The sequence below is a fragment of the Barbus barbus genome (assembly GCF_936440315.1).
Source record: "Barbus barbus genome assembly, chromosome: 15".
In the NCBI taxonomy this organism is placed as follows: Eukaryota; Metazoa; Chordata; class Actinopteri; order Cypriniformes; family Cyprinidae; genus Barbus; species Barbus barbus.
The window spans coordinates 8,304,272-8,330,317 of record NC_136743.1 but is presented as its reverse complement, the minus strand read 5'-3'; the positions used below and the strand labels follow the sequence as shown (position 1 = coordinate 8,330,317).

The window sequence follows — 26,046 nt, the reverse complement described above, 5'->3', positions numbered from 1 at the left end:
GAGGTGACTGCTTCACGCTGCTGCCAGATAAAGAGAGAAGAACACGTCACATCACACAGCTAGTGGGTGGAAGAGTGTGCGTGTGTGTGTGTGCGTGTGTGTGTCTGTGTGTACGATCAGCCCTCACTAAATCGCACTCGCTGGTGGGGAAGACCAAACATGCAAACATAAGACTGTAACCCGTGTGTGTGTGTGTGTGTGTGTGTGTCACGACTGGTCACTAATGGATTTGTATTAATCTGCACTCTCTGATTGAGAGAGGACAGGAATGAAGCGTAAACAATTTGGAACTACTGCCAGCGTGCCTGTATTTCATGTTTCTACTGTCCAAACAACTATTAGGGTTAATTAAAGATTGTCAAAAAGAGAGAACACAGTTCTTTTTAGACAACATTTGTGGTCTATTTTAAAATAGACTTACAACGCAATTCCCGAAAACATCTGTCTGCATGTGTATTTAGTGAATGCAAACTGATACATTTTTTAGAAGTTCGGAAGGAAAATTAAGATTTATAAATTAAATTTAGTAAGAAATGGGAAAAAAATTAAGAAACTAACAAACAGAGGAAGAAAATTCAGAAAGAAAAAAAAAAGAAATATATTCAGAAAGAAATGGGGGGAAATTCAGCAAAAGAAAGAAAGAAAAAAGAAACAAACAAACAAAGAAAAAAAATCTGATTTCAGAAAATAAAGTCAGAAAGAAATTCAGATAGAAAGAAAAAAGAAAAATGTATTAGTTCTTTGTTGATCTTTATTAGTTGACCTCACTAAATGACTGGTCAGTTGTTGGAACACTCAATAAGTTGACCATCATGGAAAAACTCACATACGGTGACTGAAAAAATATAAGCCACAAATAGAGAAGCTGTCTGGGAAAACTTCATCAACAGTGACATGCAAAAAAAAAAAAGTTGATTAAACAATCAGTTTGCAAAAACTCATTCTTACGACAATATGATGAAAATGCAAAACCATTTATACCAACAGTGTCTGAGAACACTTTAGATTTAATAAACTACAACAGTTAAACAATACCGTTTACAAACATAGTTCAACGAGTGCTATCACATAATTACGGTAAAATGACAAAGGCTGAGAAAAAAATATTTAATACGCTAGCTTTTATTTAAATATAATTGAAAAAAATGTATTTTGAAAAAACACTTCTTCGGTTTGAAGTTCAGGAGGCCAATATGTAACTTTATGAATGAAACTAGCTTTGACTGAGAGCAGTGTTTAAACATGTTTGTGTCAGGTTAAGTGCCTGTTCATCATGTTAGTCATGACATTCACACTGACCCTGCGGTGATCCTGTGACCTGTCTGACACACACCTGCAACCTTGAGTAATTAACGATACAATGAAGACAAATGGTTAGATTGGTCAGTCAACTCAGCCCTCTTTAGGTCACTTTTTAACTCCACTGATCAGCATTACAATCCCAGCAGTCATGCAAAAAGGGATTCTTACAGTAAACCATAGGTTGAGCCGGACTTCAATTGGTGTTTTTAATTACTCAGTTAAGTTGACCATCATGACCATCTTTTGAATTACAATGTAACAAAAATAGAAAATGGAATAAAAATATTACCACTATAACCGTGTCATCATGTGACCTGTGTGTGAGAAAAAGAATTCCAGATGACAATGTGCTCGGATGACAGAGGACGGTGCAGAGCCAAGGACGGTCTAGAGCATGAAGAACAGCAGTATTTTGCACATTAACGTTACCATGGACACCATGCCAAACGTGTGCATGCTGTACATGCGGACACGGCCAATTTGAGTCTGTCTGTATACGCTAGATCTGTTTACACCAACACAAGAAAAGGTCACATTAAAAACAACTCCAGAGGTTGAAGAATGGCTGAGAACGCATCTAAAAGAGCAGATTAATTCATGGGGGAGAAGCTCACAGACATCAGTGAGCAGAGCAGAAATGCATTCCTCCGTAACGGTAATGACTTGGTAATGAAAAAAAAAAGGAAATAAATCTATTTGCTGAATAAAATGTTAATCTTGCAGCTTTTACAAACATTAAAATCCTCTAGTCATTACTGCATTATTCCCAGCTAAGTCTCAATGCTGATGAAGTCATGAGGAACAAGATCCAGAACAGATTTAAAAGCTTTTAATTATTTATTTATGTTTGTATGACTTTAAATAGATTCACAAATAGTGAAGGAGAGAGAAAATGAGAATCTGGAAATGTTGCAAGCTGCACTCAAACTTGTAACACCCACATGAGCATCATAGCTCAATATAAATTGGAAAAAAGGAGGAAATGTAAAAAAAAAAAAAGAGACTTATTAAAAAGAAAGAACAAATATGGGAAAAGGGGAGGGGGGATATAAATGAGAAGGAAATTAAAAAATGAAAAGAAACAGTAACGGGGAAAAAAATGAAAGAAAGACATGACCACCACACCTTAACCTGACTGAAAGAAAGAAAGAAAGAACAGAAATATAACAAGAATGCAAATGAAAAGAAACATGAGCACCACACATCAAACTGAAATGAATAAAGGAGAAAAAATTTAAAAGAAAGAAAGGAACACTGAAAAAAACAATAAGTAAAATTTACTTAATTTTATTTTGAAAGTTTTTGCACACATAAATTTTAAGTAAAATGTAAGTATTGAATTAGGTAAACTTAACTAAGTTAGGTAAAATTAGCAAAAGAAATAAGTAAATTTAACATGTCCAGTTAGAGTTTGAGTAATTTTTACTTAATTATTTTAATATAATTGACTTCTAAAATGTACTCAATCGATGTAGCACTGGGAAACAACCATTTTATTAAAACATGCGATTCACTTACAAACATGTAAGCAAGCAAGTAGACAGCTTGTTATCCTTTTAAGATATTATGTGACCCTGGACCACAAAACCAGTCTTAAGTGTCAATTTTTCGAAATTGAGATTTATACATCATTGGAAAGCTAAATAAATAAGCTTTCCATTGGCCGAGATACAACTATTTGAAAATCTGGAATATGAGGGTGCCAAAAAAATCTAAATATTGAGAAAATTGCCTTTAAAGTTGTCCAAATGAAGTTCTTAGCAATGCATATTACTTATCAAAAATGAAGTTTTGATATATTTACGGTAAGGCTATTGCTACAAACATACCCCAGCGACTTAAGACTGGTTTTGTGGTCCAGGATCACATATGTCCACTCAATAGAACTCTTACCCAAATGAACACAGAGACCTCAATACTTGGTACACCATACACAATGACGGTGACGATCAGTGGATAGTGTTTCAGTATGAATGGGTCATTTTGAGTAGAAAATCAACTCCAGAAGTCAAAAAAACAGTAAGTTGCTAAACCTAACAACAAAAGCAACCATAAAACAGTGTAAATACAACTAAAAAAGTGAAAAATTCAAACTTTTTAATTATTCACGCCCCAGTGCATGATGGGAAAAATGGGATCGTAACTTTGATATTTACTTAAAGAATCCTTGTAAACAAACAATTCCAAGTAAAATATACTTATTAGTTCAAACTTAAATTCAAAAGCTTAAATTGAGTACTAATATAGAATTTACTTTTTTTATCAGGGAGGAAGAGCGAGAGAGAGAGAGAGAGAGAGAGAGAGAGAGAGAGAGAGAGAGAGAGAATTAGAAAGGAAAGATATTAAAAGAGGAAAAAGAAAAAGAGCAAAGGAAAAGAAAAATGAAAAGAAACACATGAGTGCCACATCTCAACTTGAAATAAAAACGGAGAAAAAGTACAAAAGAGAATGATAAAAGCAAGAAAATAAAAAAAAATATACAGGGAAAAAAAGAAAGAAAACTGAAGAACAAAGAAAAAAAACTTACAAAAGAAAAGCTGGTTCAACTCAACTCTGTAAATATCCAAATCATTAACGCACCACTGATTGACTCACAAACTCAAGCACAAACAGGCAGTGACGGATCCTGTCAGGTCACTGATCTGATCACTGGAACTTTACACCGCCTTTATTAACACAACTAAACCAGTGAAATTACAGTCAAACACTTCATTTGTGCTAATGCAAAATCCATAAGAATTTAGATATGTGATTTAACTAATTAGTGGGTCAACACCGTGAGTGTGTGTGCAACCGTCACACAACTGAGCCTCCTGGAGCGTGCTCGCAGCATCACATGCATCTAATTGTCCACGGCGTACTGCTCTACATTACAGCGGATTCACTTTATCGATTTAAAATTGGCAGAGAGCTCCAATGGACTGGACTCAGAGGAAACACAATCTGCATAAAAGTGTAAGCAGATTGGCCTTGTGATAAACCAAGCTGTGTAAATATTCTCCAAGTAAACAATTATGATAATAAAATCAGTTAGTAAAATATAAGTGAATATTATTCTAGGATAAAAAAAAATCCAGAATAATAAAATTTTAATTAATTAAAAATAATGAGAAATGTTTCTTGAGAACCAAATCAGCATATTAGAATGATTTCTGAAGGATCATTTGACACTGAAGACTGAAGTAATGATGCTGAAAATTCAGCTTTGCATCACAGAAATAAATTACATTTGAAAATATATTTGAATAGAAAACAGTTATTTTAAATCGTAATAACATTTAACAATTTAGCTGTTTTTACTGTATTTTCAATCAAACAAATGTAGCCTTTGTGAGCAAAAGAAACTTCTCTAAAAAAAAAAACATGGAAAATCTGTTATATGAGGTGGGATTTTGGACCAATAAGATTGCACACGGTCCAGGACTACCTAGCGCAACTACTGAAATAGAAACCAGGTGATTGGCAAAATGTCTTTTGCGGAAGAGATTTCAATCGTGTTGTGCCTGGTTACTCTATGCAAGCAGTGGTGCTTTTGCAACAAGAAAAAAAATCTGAGATCTTTGTTTTTCCTTCATTTCTTTCCTTCCCTTTCTCCATTTCTCTCACTCTCTTCGCTTTTCTCACACTACAAGAAGGACAGCGGGTCAAGGAAAGAGCGAGCGGTTTCAGTGTGGTATAGAATGTAAATGAGGTGTGTAGCGAGGCCTGAGGTCTAACCATAGCACAGCTGTGACAAACCACTGCCACGCTTCAGCCCTATTCCAACCCTATATCGACAAGCGGCGCGAGAGTATTATTGCAAATTGAGCTTGGAGTGTTTTGAAATATCTCAAGGTGTAATGGTGTCTTTAGAGTCTGGATTTTTTATTGATAAACGAGAAATAAATTTAAATCACAAAGAGCAGAAGCAGCTCTGCAGGCTTATTAAAAAAAACGTTAAATCATTGTCTGCCTGCTAAATTGGTCTGAACAGGTACTGATAAAGCTCTATTTTTCTGAAGTTCTCTTTCAACAAAAGTCAACACAGAAAAGTTCGAATGTTGGTTCAGAGCGAGACCGAAGGGACCATGTACTCTTGCTTTTTCACACACACACACACACACACACACACACACACACACACACACACACACACGTAGGTGCAGGTGTAATCATCAGGGAGCCATGAGATGCTGCTGGAATGACAATGGTAATCTGACAGTATTACCGTCACTGGCTGCAATATATGCAAGACTCTATATATGATATATGATGATAATATATGAGACCCTACACAAATCCAGATAGAAAAAAAATCTGCTTTCTACATCCGATCTCTATGGATAATCATCATCATTTTGCAGCAAAACTGCCACATTTTACAATGTACAAGATTTCAGCATCCAGACCTCACTGCAAAGATGGAAAGACCCTATTCGCACTTAAGTCGAAAATTCTTATATTAAACAACCACTTAATCATTTATTTTTATAAAAAATAAGTGTAAGCAATTTAGATATTTATATAATAATAATAATAATAATAATAATAAACAAAAATATATACAACAAAATTGGTTAAATTAAATAAAATCATTACATTTTGGTTACATGTGGTTGCTGTTGCTATTGTATATAAATATCAAAATTGCTTTAATTTAGAATTAATTTTTACTATTTGTAAAAATGATTTATTACTATTATTAATAATATAACTACAAACCCGATTCCAAAAAAGTTGGGGCACTGTACAAATTGTGAATAAAAACAGAATGCAATGATGTGGAAGTTTCAAATTTCAATATTTTATTCAGAGACACTGCCACTCTGAGAGGCTCTTTTTATACCCAATCATGTTGCCAATTGACCTAATAAGTTGCAAATTGGTCCTCCAGCTGTTCCTTATATGTACATTTAACTTTTCCGGCCTCTTATTGCTACCTGTCCCAACTTTTTTGGAATGTGTAGCTCTCATGAAATCCAAAATGAGCCAATATTTGGCATGACATTTCAAAATGTCTCATTTTCAACATTTGATATGTTATCTATATTCTACTGTGAATAAAATATAAGTTTATGAGATTTGTAAATGATTGCATTCCTTTTTTATTTGTAATTTGTACAGTGTCCCAACTATTTTGGAATCGGGTTTGTACTATAATTATAAAATTAATTACTATAATTATATAATAATTTTATTAATAATAATCGTTATTTTACATATACATATAATTTTTTTTATGTATGGTTTATTATGTGTTGTATACATTTATATATATTATTTTATTATTATAATTATATAATAATTATAATAATAATAAAATAGGAAATATATAAATACAGTATATAATAAATAAATATAAAAACTAAAATATTTATATAATAACAATAATGAAAAAAAAAAAATTAAAGAACATAAAATTGTACTATTTAAAATTATTATTATTATTATTATTATTATAATAATGATACCAACATTGCTTAAATTAAATAAGCACTTTTTAAATTTTATTATTATTATTGTTGTTATTGATAATTTTATAATAACAATATAAAATAATAAAAAGTAATTTTGCTTAAAATTGCTTAAATTAAATAAGAAAATTACATTTTACTATTTAAGATTATTATTACTATTATTATTAAATCAACATTGCTTTAATTAAATATGGACATTCAATTTTTATTATTATTATCATCATCATCATCATCATCATTATTATTATTATTATTATTATTATTATTATTAAAGCAATATGAATAGGAATATCTTTCACCAAAAATGTAATTATAACAATATCAGCATTATACTGCCCACTGGTCATTCTGCTAACATCATTAGCAATTGACACATATTGGGTGACCATTCATTTGAACCCTGGTGGTTTGATTGCAATCATGTGGCTGGATTAAAGAAAAAACAGAAACAACAGCCATACCAGCTGAGCTTCTCACTCTCAATCATGAACATTTCCTCACACTGTGTGTCCCATTAATTAGTGCCTCGTTGAGAGCTAACGAACACAACTTGTGTCAACAGCTATAATGTAACAGCGTAACTGGAAAGCGAGTAATCTGTTGTGTTGATACTCTCGTTTGTTGCCATTAGTTGAGGCGGAGCAGCGGTTCTCAGACGAAAGGAGGCAAGTAAAACATGCGTGTGCCGTCTGAATAAGCATAGATTGCGTTGTACACAGATGTAGAGTATTGCACCCCTCTTGAGAAAACAGCCTGCCGTAGGCCGTGTGTCCAAACACACATAAACACGCAGCATATGCAAACATGTCTGAGTGTGTACATGTACAGGCACTCGTACCAACACAAACACACAAAGAAAAGAAAAGCAATCCAAGGAAGCCTCTTTTGGTTCAGGGATGGGTTTGGATGCCCAGCTGGTACTTGAGTCTGGTGTACTGGCGCCACCCCTCACAAGCTGCTACCAGCCAACGCACTACAACAGCACCAGACGCACACTGCGCCAAGAGCATCCTGCCAGCACTGCCTGCCAACCCTACCGGAGAGAGAGAACATTTGTGTGAAGAACGAGACAGGCTAACGGGAAGGAGCGTAGAGGAGCAGTGGGGTTCAGAGTGATAGAGGAAGACCAGGAGAAAGAGACCGGAAAAAGAAGTCTGGCGTGGCAGATCTGGGAGGGTAAATGAAAGTTTGTTGGTTTGAACTTTTGTCAGCTGTGACAATTTTGCTTGATAGCTACGTCCCATGTACTACAAAAAGTTGACCAAAGTAAAGCAGATATACAAATTTATGTCTTTACATATTTATTCCATGAAAACAGAGCAAAAATGTTGATGACTTATGTTGTGCTGCACTGATTTTTGTCAAATCAAATGCATTATAGAATGAGAATGTCCCACCCCAAATACCATCTGCAATCAACTAAGTATTAGGGCTGGGTAAAAAATATCGATTCTCCGATTTTAATCGATCTTCAGTTTAACGCAACGATATCGATTCGGGAAATCCCCGAATCGATTCTTAATGCGCGTGCTTCACGTAAGAGGATATGAATATTCACCTCTCGTCCTGAAGGTGTCACCATCTATAGATATACTTACCTGGCAGGGGAGACACCATGATCAAGAAGGCGGTTCCCCCAGGGTGAGGCTTGGCCACGGTGTGTGTGTTCACTGCTGTGTGTGTGTGTGTGTGTTCACTGCTGTGTGTGTGCACGTTGGATGGGGTAAATGCAGAGCACAAATTCCGAGTATGGGTCACCATACTTGGCTGAATGTCACTTCACTTATCTTTCGAATTGCTCCACTAAAAAAAACAACTGTGTGCACCCTATTATTAATGTAGATGTGTATTTCAGTAGGGCTGCAACAACGAATCGATTAAATCGATAAAAATCGATAAAAATCGATTACTAAAAGAGTTGGCAACGAATTTCATAATCGATTCGTTGTGTCGCGCGACGCGGAGACGTTTGATTATAAAAAATAAAAAAAATAAAAACTTTAGTTGAGCGCGGAGTGGACACACTCGGTCTCTCTCGCGCACGGATGCTAGCAGAGTTCGGCGCCTCATAGACAGGGCGGAGCTAAAATAAAAAACGAGCGGAGGTAGAGGGAAGATACATGGGAGGCAGAGAAATCCGTGTGACCCAAGTCATCCAAGGTGTGGGAGCATTTCACACTAAATAAACAGAAAAAGTGTGTTAACTGCAATGCAAAGTGTCTGAACAAAGTAAGTGTGTGTGTGTGCGTCTGCGAGTGTGTGCATCTGCGAGTGTGTGCGTCTGCAGTGTAGTGTAGAGAACAAGTTCTGACATTCAAACAAATCCTGTTAAATTTTCTGATTTGTATTGTTCTTTATTTTTTATAAATTATTTATTGTTCTGCAGGTGCGTGTCTACGTGGTTAGGTGTCCCCTCTACCAGATGTCTTGCGATAGGCTTGTTTTTAGTAAATTTCTAACTGCATCTGGCGTATCTTGGCATGTGTAGTCAGCTACCTAGGGCCGCTTACTTCTCTTCTTTATTAATTTTAGGCATTTTAGGGTGATCTAAATGACAGATGTCGAGAGCGCATAATGTTACGCGATCATGTAATGCGCGAGCACGCATCTCTCCACTCGCAAGCGGATTTCCGTCACTCGTACAAAACTGGACGTGTGCTTTTAAATCTACATTGTTCTTTTATGAATCGGCTCGGGTCTCACTCAGATATTGTGTGTATGCTCAAACGTTATCCTCGCATCACTGAAGACCAGAAAAGCTTTTTTTTTCTAATTCAAGTGAAGAGTAGGCTTTTCTCACTAAATGGAAGCAAGCTGAATATAGTTAGCCTTCTCTAGTTATTAATTTTATTAATACTTATTTTAGTTAAGTGCTTAAATTGTAAATATGCATTTATTAAATTATTTTATGTAGTGCATTTGTATTTTGTTGTTTTTGTATATAGTTATAGAAGCATATCAACCAGGTTCCAGAAATAATCACCAAAGCTGCTTCTGAAATAAGTGGGGGTGCTCTCTTAATGCACATTTTCACATATTTTGTCCCTTCTATTACTATCAATATGCTGATACTTCGAGAGCGAATCCTGCATAAATATGCAGATGTCATTCCCAAAACTTTGCAACGTGTGTGGGCAAAAAAATAGTTCTACATTTTAAATGGATTGCCTAGAAAGCTTGCAAAGAGCGCTCATAACCAATAAAGCTGTCACTCTTTGTTCATCGCGATCTCACAAAGTTCTGTGAGGACCAATGAATCTCACACTGTGCAATTAATAGCCTATATAATATAGGCATATTAACATCATGTATCCAAATTCCTCCCCCCGGCCACCCTCTTTTGAGGCAGTGCCCCAGACTGGCCCCCCCATTTAAAATGCTCTAGACACGCCCCTGTTGTTCTGGCAGCTCAGGTGGCACTTTATTTTTTTTTAAAAAGTCTATATATTTGGCAGATGTAAAGCATACATGTGTATGTTTTTTGTGTTAGTCCATTTTTATTTTATTTTATTATTATTATAACAGCTCTGGGATATTCAAGGAGCAACGTGTTTGTGCACTTTCTAAATATTTTAGTTCTGTTTTTGAATAAAGGGTTGGAAATTAATGCCTTGTTTTTGGTTTTTTATCCGATTCAAAATATAATCGACAGATTAATCGATTATTAAAATAATCGTTAGTTGCAGCCCTATATTTCAGTAATAAACTTAAGTAGGAGAGTTTCAGTTACCAGCATTTATATCAAAATATGGATCCCATGTCTGCAAAACTAACATTTTAAATGAAATATTGATAGCTAATCGATATCGAATCGAAATCGAAATCGAATCGAAACCATAAAAATAAGAATCGAATCGCAGAATTGGTCACAATACCCAGCCCTACTAAGTATTATTATTATTAATCAAAAATTAAGACAAAAAATTATTTTAATGACAAAAAAAGTCAAATAAAATAAAATGCAAAAACACCAGACTGCACTGGGAAAATATAATGTAGTTCATTTGTTTAAAAAAAAATTATACCAGTTAAAATTACATAACTAAAATTAAAAAGTAAATAAACTACCAAGTAAAACTATCATAGAATAAAAATGTACGAAAACTCAATCAAATAATAAAAAAAAAAAACTCAATAAATAAATAAATAAAACAAAACAAAACATTCACCCTGAACCAGCAAGAACCAAATCATCCAAGTTGTCTGCTATTTAAAAAAAAGAGCCGAGATAAGAGGATGTATCAACCTTGATCCTTTAACACTAGCACTCTGTATCCTATTTCTTTTCTATCTACTTGTGTTCTTTTTATTTATTAAAAAAATTTTAACAAAAAAAATTGACCCTCCAACACTAGTGTTCTCTATTTTTTCTATTCACCTTTTTTTTTTTTTTTATTAAATAACAAAAACAAAAAGACCTTCTGACACCAGCGTTCTCTATTCTTTTTCTATTCTACTCGTTTTCTTTTTATTTATATAAAAAAAAAAAAATGACCCTCAAGCATTCTCTATTTTTTTTTATTCTATATACTTTTTTATTTTTATTTATTATATATTATGTATAAAAATACTTGCTACATTTACTGCGTTAGGCTAATCAGGACTTGTCACAGCACTTACATATTATTACTCTAATGTTGGTTTGATTGCTTTTGTTGCCCACATTTGTAAGTCGCACTGGATAAAAGTGTCTACTAAATGACTAAATGTAAATGTATTTCACCATCAAAAAAATAGACAGTTCACCTTTAAGGCTCAACCATCAGGATGCGATCAACACAGTGTGAGGCAAAACTTGTAAACTGTGAGAGGGTCATTCTCGTCATTGTTTGGACATGACACACAGCAGTAATAAGCTGACACAGTGCTGGTCATAAGTGTGTGCGGTGAAGAAATCAGTGAATGTGCCATCTCGTCCAATAACTGCTGTCCTGTAGGGTTTGTATACCATATGCAAAAAGAATCAGAGATTCCTGACACGAAGTATCAAGCGTAACATCTCTTCCATGTTAATTTGTGTTTTTGTCCCTGCTGCAACACTGGCAATAAAAGGTCATTTAAACCACCTAGCTCCGCCCACAGTCAATGCTGATTGGACCAACATCCAGCTCCTTAAAGCTCTATAATAAACATCAAACATGTTCGGATTTAGAAAACCTGAAGGGGTGCACATATTTTGGATTGTGAATAGTTAGGACATGGATTATGAACAGGAAAAATCTCTTCACTTATAAGAATACAAACCCTTACAAATACTCCTTGTTACCTTCTTGATACTCCACTCCTCCTCCAGTGAGTCTGGATTAAATATTAACTACTGAGCATGCTCAGTGCAGCCCTGTGCGCCTCACTGGATAGCAATCATAAACAGTCAGTGGCTTTAACTTTTTACTCACAGCAGCGCACCATGTTCATGCAAACAATAAAAAAAAAAACTGTTTGTGTTTTATGTTTGCTGACAAAAATTCTCCTATAATGAAGAAAGCTCTCTTCTGTTTTGCCTACAATATCCATATAATGCTAAAAGAGTATATGTGAGAGAAATTAATTTAGAGGACATGTGTATGTTCTTCTCTTTAACTTTGGATTCTCTTCACAAATAGCCTCGCTTCTCCTCCGGTGTAACCGTGCATGTGTGTGCGCGTTCCTTCATTATAATTATTCCTGTGTGTCGTCATACTGCCTGCACTGCCTCTCCTTCCCCCAAGCTAGCAAGCGAACGGCATCATGGGGGAAACAGCAAGATTATCCAATCAATCTCTTCCCCAGAGAGAACGAGAGGGAATGAGGGGGAGGGGAAGGAGAAAGGCAGAGGCAAATACACAATATCTACATATAGTATGCAATTTCCATATTTTACTACAGTAATCTTCCTGATGAAATCCTACCAGCCGCCAACCATCAGAATGATTAATTGGAATCCTAATACTCTACCACTATGACACTTGACACTATGAAATATCTGCACTGGGGAGATTGAGCTTGATTGTGATCGGGATATGTTGCAAGCAGGACTCGAACTTCAATGTGTATGAAACAAAGTCTGTTAAAACATTACAGGGACAGTTCACTTTCAGTTGCTGGTCCCCACAGATTTACATAGTATGGGAAAAAACACTATGCAAGTCAATGGGGACCAAGTGATGGTGAACTATCCCTTTAAGAAGCGTTAATCTGAGAAAAAATTCAGGTTGCTGCCAATATTAAAGAGAGAATTAAAATTATGAAAATATAACAAGATCTAGCACCAGGTCGTAAACCACGTTTTACAAAATGGAAAAAGAAATATGAAGAAATATAAAGAGAAACGGTGCAGACGAATCAGAAACAGAACATTTCAGCATCACAAATAAAAACATAAACACTAAAAACTTGTTTTGCCAAGTCTTCGATAATTGCATTTGTGGTTGGCATTCTCTAAAAAACACTTTTTATGTAAATTTGTCTGAAGTTTGTTTATTGACGCACCTGAATTTCAAGACACAGCTGGTCATGTGATTTCACATGGCACTGGCAGTCACTTTCTAAAATAATTAACAAGATTCTTAATCTTACATCATTTTAAACATTTTGTCTTAAAATCAAGTACATCAAAAATTGATTTACATATTTGTATTATTTTTACTATTTTATTCTAGTCCCTTTAAAAAAAATTAAATCAGGAAAAATAATATTTGATTATATTTATAATAATATTACATTATATTATGTAAAATAACATTTTTGCATCCTGATTTAACAAGCAGAACTAACATGCGGTGTACTTGGATCGTCAACCAGATCTGAGGTGTAAGCTTGTTGTGAGTTGTCTGCGGTGTTTTTAATCAACGCTCATTACGAAGCTTTACGACTCAAGCCCGGCAGAAAGTGAAGAGCACACAGACGACTCTGGCATTTAGAGGTGTTGCGTCCCAAAATTCCATCCCTATTGCCAAGACACCAATCCCACAAAATCCCAGGATTAGCCCTCAACCATTCCTGGGATTAGAGGATTAGACCGTTATATTCCATTATTTTACACCGAGAGGATTCCTGACTTGATTTCCGCGCAGAAGCAGCCAGGAAGGTGTGGGCAATGCAGGCCTGAAGACAAACACGTTACACACACACACACACACGTTGGTTTTTGTGGTTTATGGGGACTCTCCATAGGCGTAATGGTTTTTATACTGAACAAACTGTGTGTGCTATTGCCCTACACCAACCCTACACCTAAACTTAGCCCTCACAGGAGACTTTGTGCATTTTTAGATTTTCAAAAAAACACCATTTAGTATGTTTTTTAAGCCTTTTGAATTACGGGGACATAGGCAGTGTCCTCATAAACCACCTTCATATTGTAATACCTCTGTCATACCCATGTCATTATACAAATTTGTGTCCTCATAAACCACATAAACATGCACACACACACACACACACACACACCAGGCCTCTACAGAGCTGTGACCCAACAAGGGAGCAAAGGGATCAGAATAAGAACATGATAAATCACTGAACTCAAGGACACCCTAGCAGCTGCTAAGACCTTGCCAAGACCGGCACACATGATACTGCAGCTCCACAACACACATGAGCGCATTCACACACACACACACACACACACAAACAAACATTCCAACAAAAGACTTCTTCAGTGAAATACTTGAAAACCTATAGTTATAGCAACATCAAACTCCAAAAATAGTACTTGACTCTTACGCTATATTCCAAGTTTTCTGAAATTAATAACTTGTACTTAAAGCTCTCAGAATGAATGTGAAGCCTATGGAGCAGGTCGGATGTAATTATTTTTAGATATTTATTTGAGTCATAATGTTTAGCTATCTGTGAATAAATGTGACAAATATACTACATTATATATGTACAGATAACCATTATAGTGTTTTTTTATTTTGTTGTTGTTTTTTTGACAGCCCATAGTCACATAGTAAAAATACTTTTTGTTGTTGTTGTTGCACAGCAGTTTGTTTCATTAACTAAAACAAAACTAATATTTAACTATTACATTTTCATTAATTGAACTTAAAAAATAAAACAAATACAACTGAATAATAAAAAAAACTGAAAATGTAAAAATAAAAGCTAATATCAAAATATTCATAAATAATATATTATATATAATGTAGATAAATATATGTATATATAAATAACACTGTTCCGCTGAAAACAACAGCATACAGGGATGGAACGATATAAGGATTAACATTTTTGGGTGAATTGCTATTTTAAGCAGATAAGGAAAAGTTTGGAAATGCAGAATGAAAAAAAATAAAAAAATAAATTGTGATTAGAACATTTTCTGGCGGTTTGGGAAAATGGAATATTTGCACTTCTAATGAAAAGTCTGTGCATATTTAATCATGTTTAACCAAGTCATTTAAACAAGTAATACATTTAAGATCAATGAGCGACGACATGCATGAGGCATACACGATTAGCTATTAGTAAAATACTGCAAATCACATCCCAGAGGGGGGGGATGCATTTCCTCTGGAAATATTTTAATCAAATATTTGGTTTGGTTTTTATGCAAGTCAGTGAACTGTTGGTCAGTGGAATGAAACTGGTTCTATTTCCTTCCAGATGTTGACTTAACTTCTAACACTGAGCAGGCCCATTTTGGGCTGTCGTCTCCATAAACGCCACCAGTCAAGTTCAGCAGACAGACTAGAGGTCGGGCCCTCTGAACTAACCCTGATCCCATTATCCACTAAATCACATTTTATTTTTAATCGCTCTCGTACAAGTCTTATCTTATATTCATGAGATTTATTCATCAGATGTTAGAACATAGTTTGTAGAACAAACCTCTATAAACACACATACAACAAATTAAAGGAATATCACAGGTTATTTACAGGTAATTTAATCATTTAAGTGATTGACAGATTAATAATCCTATCCGCTTTAGCCAATAAAGCCAATAAACCAGAAACAACAGTTTAAAGTTAAAAACATCTTAATGAATTAGGTTTGTTACAAACATGCAGCTGTATCATCTGCGCCATCATCCGGGGTGGTGATGGCGCAGTGGATAAGACACATGCCTTTGGTGTGAGAGACCCGGGTTCGAATCCACTGTGAGACACTAATGTGTCTCTGAGCAAGACACTTAACCCCTAGTTGCTCCAGAGGCGTGCGACATCTGACATATATAGCAATTGTAAGTCGCTTTGGATAAAAGCGTCAGCTAAATGAATAAATGTAAATGTAAATCGTTAATAGATGAAATGGAGTCATATGGATTACTTGTGGATTATTGGGAAGTTTTTATCATCTGTTTGCCCTCTCATTCTCTTGGCACCCATTCACTGCAGAGGATCCATTGACGAGCAAGTGATGCAATGCTGTAATTCTACAAATCTGTTCCACTGAAGAAACAAACTCATCCACATCTTGGATGGCTTCAGGGCGAGTACATTTTCAGCAAATTTTAATTTTTGGGTGAACTGTTCGAAACCAACAGCTTTCTCAATGGCTACTATACATTTTGCATGCATTTTGAGCATATACTGTGTAAAATAAGTGTTAATTTGCATCATTAAATTGTATTCATGTGTACTACTATCCACATTATCTAGGCTATAATTTGCATTTTAACCAGATAAATTCCATTAACTTAGTATGTCATTTTTTTAAAGACTAGGACAACTGTAACTTTAATTAAAAATTGCAATGCAACACAAAGTCAACAACCCTTACATGACCTTCATTTTAACGAACATATCCTTACGTTAATAACCAGACGTTTACACTCAACCTGTTTTGAGCCATCCGTCTATTCTTCCCACTCTGACTCAAGCCCGCGGGCATCCCGGCAACAACAACTGACATTTCATTATGCCTTTCACTGTTACTGAAATATTACATCTGTGAATGCACAGCATTCAGTATGTTAATCAGATTACATGTCTGTCTGTGCAAATTAAAGAGCCCGCGCAAATCTTATGAAAGCCACTGCCGGAAAAATAAACGGAAATAAACATCCCATACTTGTCTTTCTAATGCACACAATTACATACCGTGAGCATTTTTAAAAAGGACAACCAGGAAGAAACATGATCTGGAACAAAACACTCATGTACACACGTAATGCATCTAACACACACTAATTCACGCGAAAAAACTCTATTCAGCTCACTTAACGTATCCTGTGACACTTTGGTAAGCAAATCTGCCTCGTGTCGTTCACTCACATCAATAAACTCGGACAACAGAAGGTAAGCCCCGCCCACAACACACATCGTCATTGGACAAGAAGTTGAAGCTCAGCTAAAAGACTCTAGGTCAGGTCTGTATGTCACTCACATAGTCGTGGAAGGCCTTGGCCTCGCTGGAGTGCTCGCAGGTCTCCCGGCGGTCTGGAGCGGCACAGTACAAATCCCAGAATACACTGCAACAGGAAACAGGAGAGAATGTGACCATTAAATACAACATATATAAAGTCAAACCTTTTGAAATGCACATACTGCAAGTATCCTACGACAAAAAAAGCGGTCAATAATGCTTTGACTTCATCTGAGCTTGATTACTCTTTAGAAAAGTTACATCAAGCAAAGCCAGCATGGTAAAAATTAAGTCCAGTCAAAGACTGAGACTTGCACACACTATTTCGCTTCCACCCGCTTGGCACAAACAGCAGGTTACAGATCAATTAAGCCTGGGATTTCCTCAATTAAGAGTCTTTGGGTCCTGCAGGGCTGTTTGGAGGGGGAACAAGGTTTGCGTCCAAATGGTATTTTAATTACTGCACTGAAACTAAGTAACTGTTTAAATGGCCCAAATTAGATCGCTCCAGGTCTTCAGATATCGATTTAATGGATAACCTATAAAATTTCCTGAAAAAAAAAAAAAAAAAGGCAGGCGGCGGGAAAGTTAAAGACTGCTGTTGCTCTCACCAAGAAATGGAAAATAAACATTGTTTATCAAGGATATATTTATCTCAGACAAAACTATTTGGTGATGTTATAGACCTGAATTAGGAAACCTGTTGATAAGACTGCTTTTGTGCCAATGCAAGGGAAACTATATTTTTTTTCCTGCAAATATTTACCAGGATAAAGAACATTCCTGAACACTTGTACAGCAAGTGAAAGAGTTACACAGGAAAAGGAGAGAAAGAGAGGATAAAAATGAGGGACCCTTTGCATGTGGGGGAAGGGAACATTAATGGGAAGAGGAAACTAGAAACAGACATGGAAAGAGAGAGGGGGAAAATGGAGGGAGAGAAAGAGGGGGATAGGAAGTGAGGGAGAAACAGTGGGGGAAACAACTAAAACTCCAGATAAATGGCTAAATAAAATGTAAACACAGACTTACACATTTTAATGTAATTTTACATTACAAAATGGCAAAATGGCAAACTTCTAAATGCACGGACGCTTAAAATGTTAAACTATAAACACTAAATAACCCTAAATTCCACCAAAATACCTTAGTTCTAAGTTATTGTAACTATTGTACAGGATAATTGTATATTACCATGGTTTAGCCACAGTTTATATAAAAAAAGAAATTAAAAAATTAAAATATCAAAACAAAATTTAATGCCTTTTATACTGTCTGCAGGAGATTCCAAAATAATTTGTGATTTTACAGCAGTAAGAATAACTGCACAAATTAATGTTAATGTATGCTATGTATTATGCTAAAGCTATAAACTGTTTAAAAAGTTTCTAAAAAAACTGAATTATTAAACATGTGCACGTCCACTTTTGGAAATATTTGAGGGTGGCTCACTTGCTGTTAAAAGAGAGTCCTGCAACATGTAAATGTTTATTTTACTCTGTATTTATAATAGGGGTCGACCGATTATCGGCCTGGCCGATAATAGTAAACCCATTTGATGGCCAAATTTGAGTTTAACTCTCATTTGATTAAAAGATAAATGATATTAATGTTTTATGCCTTCATTTGCACTGCTCTGTAAATGAAAACTAATGGAAATTACTGTCACATAGGCCAAGATTATGATGACGGAAATTGGGACATTTCAATAGGCTATTGAACCAAGTGGGCCTATAACAGGCTATTAGTGTTATAGTTTCATTAAAATAGTTGCGGTCTTCTTCGCAACTTCTACAATGGAGCTATGAAGACAATTAAATTATTTACACTTATTATATACATTGCGCTTTTTAAATTAATCAATTGATGTGCATTAGATGATGAATTGAATAGTCCCCTCTTGTAGGTTATGATTTAGTCAACCGAAAATAATTAATGAAGAATTATGAGAGGTTATGCTATTACACATACATTTCTAACATGTAAATTATTGAAGCCAAATACTTACATTTCCCCAAGCTGTTTAGCTGTAGTATTTAGTATTCATAGGCTTAATCATGAAACATACAGTGGCCCCACTTTTAACTCTCTCTTTATATATTACCCTTATTGTAGATGGATGCATGGGGGAAGACAAGAGTAAGAAGTGCAAAACTATACTATACTTCTTATATCGGTCTACTTGGTCTGTAATAATCGGTAACATATCGGTCGACCCCTAATTTATAACATTTAAAGATAAAATAGTTTTAGCATTCATTTGGGAAAAATTCATCTCCTTAACGCTTTTAACAGCTAAAGCATTCTGCCCATTTTACAAAGCAACCTGGCCACATGAAATGATATGCTTATGATCGTCTTCGAAGTATTTCCTATAAAATGTGTCCATGCTTTGAACAACTTGGGAGGTGCACTTTCTTCTATATTTGAAAAAATAATCTATTCCTGATGACAAAGCTGATTTTCAGCAGCCATTTCTCCAGTCTTCAATGTCACAAATTATTCTAATATGCTGATTTGGTCCTCAAGAAACATATCTTTATCAATATTTGAAACAATTGTTCTGCCTAATAATTCTGTGAAAACCATGACACAGTTTTTCAGAATTCTTTTTTAATGAATAGAAAAGAATCTTTTCTACCATTATTAAAGGGGTCATCGGATGCCCATTTTCCACAAGTTTATACGATTCTTTGGGGTCTTAATGAAAGGTCTATAACATACTTTGGTTAAAATTTCCATGTTTTTTTAGTCCATGTTGCTTTAAATGCTAATGAGCTCTGCTGACCCCGCCCCTCTCTTCCGTGGGGTGATGAGCAGTACCGTTTACTTTAGCCGCAAAACTGGCTAACTAGCACGTTATTAGGAAAGGCGATTTGCAAAGATTCATAAAAAAACGTTATACTTCTATAGATGAAGCTAGATCACGAATGATTCACGCAAACATAATCACATTTATGTAGATCGGGGATCGGTGCATTCACTTCTAAGCGAAAGTAACGTTAATCCTCTGTGTCTTCAGCGGCTAAGATGTCGGGAGTAAATGATGACTCCTTTATTCATTATTACATCCAACAACTAAACACTTCAATCGCTTAATCGGAGACATCTGGTCTTCCCCTGCACCGGAGTCGATACAGCTCTCAGCTCACTCAGGGCGGGTCTAAGGTAAGACGCCTTGTCAATCAACTATGGTGGGAGCGGCCTGTACAGAACTACGTCATTCTGACAGGAATCTCAGAACAGCCTGATTTGAGAAAGGGGATTTTAAAATAGGGATTAAAAATAAAAAACACGGTGGATTTTTATCATTATATAATGGACATGTACACACACTTCCAACACACATTTATGTTCAAACTTGAAAAGTGAATTTTGCATCCGATGACCCCTTTTTAATGTCTTTACTATCACTTTTGATCAATTTCATGCATACTTGCTGGTTTTATTGACCCCAAACCTTTGAACTGTACTGTCATTTTCTATAGGGAAAAGGGTGGGCCCTTCTAAATCCAAATAAACTGTGTAGCAAAGATTTAAGGTTGACTCGTATACATGGTCTAACCTCAAAACACCACCTGCAGGTTTGCCCGTATTACGTCACGGCACTTCCTTGCGAACAAAACAATGCAATTACAATAAGTCGGGTTTTACGCATGCCTCTGAGGCTAATTGGAGGGAACTACATTCTCATGTTAATAGATTCTCTTAAACACTAAGCTCTTCTCTGGGGGCAATTAAGCAAATCCTAATGGTGAAGACAATACGAGACAAAAGCAGGGGTGATACAGCCACATCCATACGTATGTGGACTTTACAGTGAGGAGCTCTTTCGCGTGTGTATTATTAGGAGTACATTGGTGTGTCATTTGCATTTGAGAAACGAGATAATCCTGCCCCTCGGGCAGCCGCTGACCTCAGGTACTAGAACATCCGCACGGTTTATGGCTAATAACAGAATCATGACAAATAGAAAATCCTTGCCGAATGAATATGAGCAATATGAGAGAAGCAATTACTGGGGAGTCAGAACCCGACGCATTCGTGAAGATTCATGGCGCCACAAAGTGTTACAAGGTGCTAGCACACAAGAGGTGAGGTTTAACGACTAGGGTTGGGTACCATTCACATTTGAACCGGTACGGTACCCTTTTTTCGGTACTTTACTCTCTGTGTATCAACATAAACATTTCAGTAAAAAAATAAGTCCAAAACTCTGAATTTCAACATTTTAAACAATAGGGCCCTACCATTTTTTTTTCTTCCAGAAATTCTTGTGGTTTTATTTTTTCTGATAATCAAATGAAGGCATTAAACATTTATTTATTTCTAATCAAATGAAAAACTTTTATTTTTTGGCAAACAAACAGAGGTTTACTGTTAAAATTAAGGTTTACTGAAAAATTGTGTGAATATTCATTTTAAAAAGTTTTATTAATAATTGTATTTTTTTCTACAATTAAGTGGTTAATGTGGTTGTAATAATTATTTTTATAATTTAATTGCTTTATTTAAATTTGTCAGTAAATGGAATATATAGAGACATACATTATACTGTACAAAAGTAATACAAGAGTAAAATGTTACATGTTAAACCGCACTTTTATTTTGACAGGCTGCCGTGAAGTTTCTGTGTGTATACAGTATGATATGATGCTAGTTTTCTCAAATTAAATGGTAAAATTCTCATGAAGTGACTCTCATAGCCTGTAAGTTCATGTGTTCATGTAGTGAGATGCAGAGGCCGAAAATCACCACGATTTCACGTGTGCTTCAGTATTTGTGCAGTAAACAAAACCACGTCTCTGCCATTCATACACACCGAGGCTAGGATTCATATTAAAATGCAAAAAGACGGTTTAAATATTCACATACACTAGTTCATACCGCGATTCAAATTAAGTGACAGACCTTCTTTTATTCATCCAAAAATTTACGAATTCCATGGCATTCCACGCTAGAGAGTAAATTCCGTTTTTATGAATGGACTCCGCCATCCTGTCCGTGTTTTCACAGAAACCATATGACCCTAGAAATGTAAGAACACTTCAGAACATTTCGGATTGCCCTCTGTTTTGTGTTTTAAGGAGTTTCAGAGACATCATGTCACAGGGTCTCTCTCTCTCTCTCTCTCTCTCATGCATGCGCCCAAATGTGTTCTAAAGTACCGAAATTTGGTACCGAATGATTTAATGTGAATCGGTACTCTGTAGTACCGACGCAATTCGGTCCGTACCCTTAAAAGTACCGAGTTCGGTACCCAAACCTATTAACGACTCATGTTCTTTCCTCAAGTCTGCACTCATACCCCTTTATCCTATTTGACTACTACCGAATGGTGAGCTGTCTTGACCCCCTGGCCTCCCGCTGGCCCTCAGTTTGTCATTGGGCCACCCCCAATGGAGGAGAATATAACTGAACTGGGCCAGAGGGAGATTCGGACACTTGCCACAAAAGGGGAACGGTATGCAAAGAGTTAATCTGTGTTTGGGGTCTTTAACAGGAACAAAGGATAGCAGCAGAGACAAAGCTTGATGGAAGGCGTTTAGAAAAGGGATGGGCCATGTCTTTGCCCCACCATCTGGGCCTTTTGTCTGAAGGAGTTGGGTGGGAGAGCCAGGCCCGGGCAGACGTGGCCTCCGTAAAGGCTGCCTGACCCAATAATACAAGCAATAAAGCAATAAATACGATCTCTGAATTTTTGCTTAAACCAGCCATAACGAGCGCTGCATGATGAGACATTTGAGGTTTGCTCAAACTAACTCTGGATAACAGTAATAGTGATGCTTGCCTTGAAAGCACTATTAAGTATGTGCAGATGAGCTGTAAATTTTGTAAATGCATGCAACATTTGCACCGAGAAATAACTTGCAATGTACCTGGATTAGACAAGATGTCAGAGCATCAATAATAAAACAAAATTATTTGTCCATTTTGAAATACACATTTATTAGCACTAGCTTACACACAGACAGATAGACAGCATGTAAAAAATATAAAGAAAACACATGAGACCTACCACCACCATGAATGGAGGAATCCAGGAGGCTCTCCTAGCGTAATGTTCTTCTCCCATCGGATCTACAACAGACAGTGAGCAGGAAGAAACAAGAAAAAGAAAGAGGGGTTGTGAGATTGTAGATAATGTAACATTCTCCTGTCAGATGTTGCGCAGTATGCTCTCTGACCCCATATATCATCCTGCTTTCTTCACCACAACAACGACACTGCAGCTTAAAATGTCATAGACAGAGGAGAAAGTCCTTCTGGGAAGCCCCTACGTATGAGTTTGGAAGTCATAATTAAGATATGAAGTGCATTAAAGTGATTTTGGTATACAATCAAAATAAATAAACAGATAAATTCAACAAAGTGGGCAATTTCATATTTTTTGGACTTCAGGTCACTTCATGTCTGCTTTATTTTTAAAGGAAAATTAAAATGAGAAAAAAATGGAATCCAGAACAATTCATGTTTTAATAATAATTTTGTTAGTAGTAGTAATACTATCATTACATTAGGGCTGAACGATATGGACAAAATTTCATATCTCGATTTTCATGCCAGATATCTCGATATCGATACGATACGATATGACTACGGGTTCGGTGAAAACCAAGCATTTCTCAGAAAAATAAAAACATCATAATACAAAAAAATTTGGAAAGTGTAGTTTTATTTTTAAGTACTCACTGGTGGACGTCGACTCGTACGGCGTAAAGGCCCTTTCAAGGCCCTTTCACACAGGACGCGGCATGCGCTGCGCTGCGCTATGAAACCCATTCATTTCAATGGCTTGCGCTGCGCGAGGGCGGTTAGTTGCTGCGCCGACCAAAGCGCGCGCGCCGCGGTCAAAGTTCAAAATAGTTCAACTTTTGCCGCTGCGCTCTGTGACGTTTCCCCGCGCGGCCAATAGAAAAGGGGCATCCAAACAAGCGCCGAACTCAAAATGGATGAACAGCTGATTCTCTGTGTGTCTGAATTTCCAGAGCTATACCATACAAGTTTGCGGTCGAATAGGGACCTCAGCGGTGCATTCAAGGGCACTCGTAAAACTGATGTTCGTTGTGTGACTGCCAGAGTTGTATGCAGGGCGGGGCGAGCGCGGAGAGGGGAAATCTATATCGTCTATATCGTTGCTTTTTTCGATAGTAATATCTTGAAAGTTCATATCTCGATATAGATACGATAACGATATATCGTTCAGCCCTACATTACATTTAGACATATTTCTGTCGTGATTTCTTCAAGTTGAACCGAACTTTTATTTTGACGTGTTGCCGTGAAGACCTTTAGGTTTCTGTTTGTATATATGACGATAGTTTTACTTAAAAGAAACAGTAAAATGCTCATGAAGTGACTCTCAGAGCAGTTCTAGAGATAATGTTTATGTACTCATATCTTTCAGCAGAGACTGAAAACACTGCGAGCATCCCACACGCTTCAGCATGTGTGTAGTTAACGAAACATTCATTCACACAAAGACATGCAGAACAGGCAGGATTTACAGGTGCTGGTCATAAAATTAGAACATCATGAAAAAGTTGATTTATTTTAGTAATACCATTCAAAAAGTGAAACTTGTATATTAGATTCATTCATTACACACAGACTGATATATTTCAAATGTTTATTTCCTTTAATTTTGATGATTATAACTGACAACTAATGAAAGTCCCAAATTCAGTATCTCAGAAAATTAGAATATTGTGAAAATGTTCAATATTGAAGACCCCTGGTGCCACACTCTAATCAGCTAATTAACTCAAAACACCTGCAAAAGCCTTTAAATGGTCTCTCAGTCTAGTTCTGTAGGCTACACAATCATGGGGAAGACTGCCGACTTGACAGTTGTCCAAAAGACGACCATTGACACCTTGCACAAGGAGGGCAAGACACAAAAGGTCATTGCTAAAGAGGCTGGCTGTTCACAGAGCTCTGTGTCCACGCACATTAATAGAGGGGCGAAGGGAAGGACAAGATGTGGTAGAAAAAAAGTGTACAAGCAATAGGGATAACCGCACCCTGGAGAGGATTGTGAAACAAAACCCATTCAAAAATGTGGGGGAGATTCACAAAGAGTGGACTGCAGCTGGAGTCAGTGCTTCAAGAACCACCACGCACAGACGTATGCAAGACATGGGTTTCAGCTGTCGCATTCCTTGTGTCAAGCCACTCGTGAACAAGAGACAGCGTCAGAAGCGTCTTGCCAGGGCTAAAGACAAAAAGGACTGGACTGCTGCTGAGTGGTCCAAAGTTATGTTCTCTGATGAAAGTAAATTTAGCATTTCCTTTGGAAATCAAGATCCCAGAGTCTGGAGGAAGAGAGGAGAGGCACATAATCCACGTTGCTTGAGGTCCAGTGTAAAGTTTCCACAGTCATTGATGGTTTGGGGTGCCATGTCATCTGCTGGTGTTGGTCCATTGTGTTTTCTGAGGTCCAAGGTCAACGCAGCCATCTACCAGGAAGTTTTAGAGCACTTCATGCTTCCTGCTGCTGACCAACTTTATGGAGATGCACATTTCATTTTCCAACAGGACTTGGCACCTGCAAACACTGCCAAAGCTACCAGTACCTGGTTTAAGGACCATGGTATCCCTGTTCTTGATTGGCCAGCAAACTCGCCTGACCTTAACCCCATAGAAAACCTATGGGGTATTGTGAAGAGGAAGATGCAATACGCCAGACCCAACAATTCAGAAGAGCTGAAGGCCACTATCAGAGCAACATGGGCTCTCATAACACCTGAGCAGTGCCACAGACTGATCGACTCCATGCCACGCCGCATTGCTGCAGTAATCCAGGCCAAAGGAGCCCCAACTAAATATTGAGTGCTGTACATGCTCATACTTTTCATGTTCATACTTTTCAGTTGGCCAACATTTCTAAAAATCTTTTTTTTTGCATTGGTCTTAATTGATATTCTAATTTTCTGAGATACTGAATTTGGCACTTTCATTTGTTGTCAGTTATAATCATCAAAATTAAAGGAAATAA

General features: G+C 36.5%; 1 protein-coding gene across 2 annotated transcripts in view; it reads right to left on the bottom strand.

Annotated features, from left to right (window-relative positions):
• The window catches only part of LOC306881804 (single-stranded DNA-binding protein 2-like), an 83,334-nt gene that overhangs the window by 42,885 nt on the left and 14,403 nt on the right, over positions 1-26,046 (bottom strand). For both annotated transcript variants that reach the window (XM_079436084.1, XM_079436085.1), the window contains exons 3-4: positions 23,068-23,129; positions 17,070-17,154 (exon numbers count right to left, since the gene is read on the bottom strand). In XM_079436084.1, the coding sequence (XP_079292210.1) occupies positions 17,070-17,154; positions 23,068-23,129 (147 nt within the window). The remainder of the gene's footprint in view (positions 1-17,069; positions 17,155-23,067; positions 23,130-26,046) is intronic.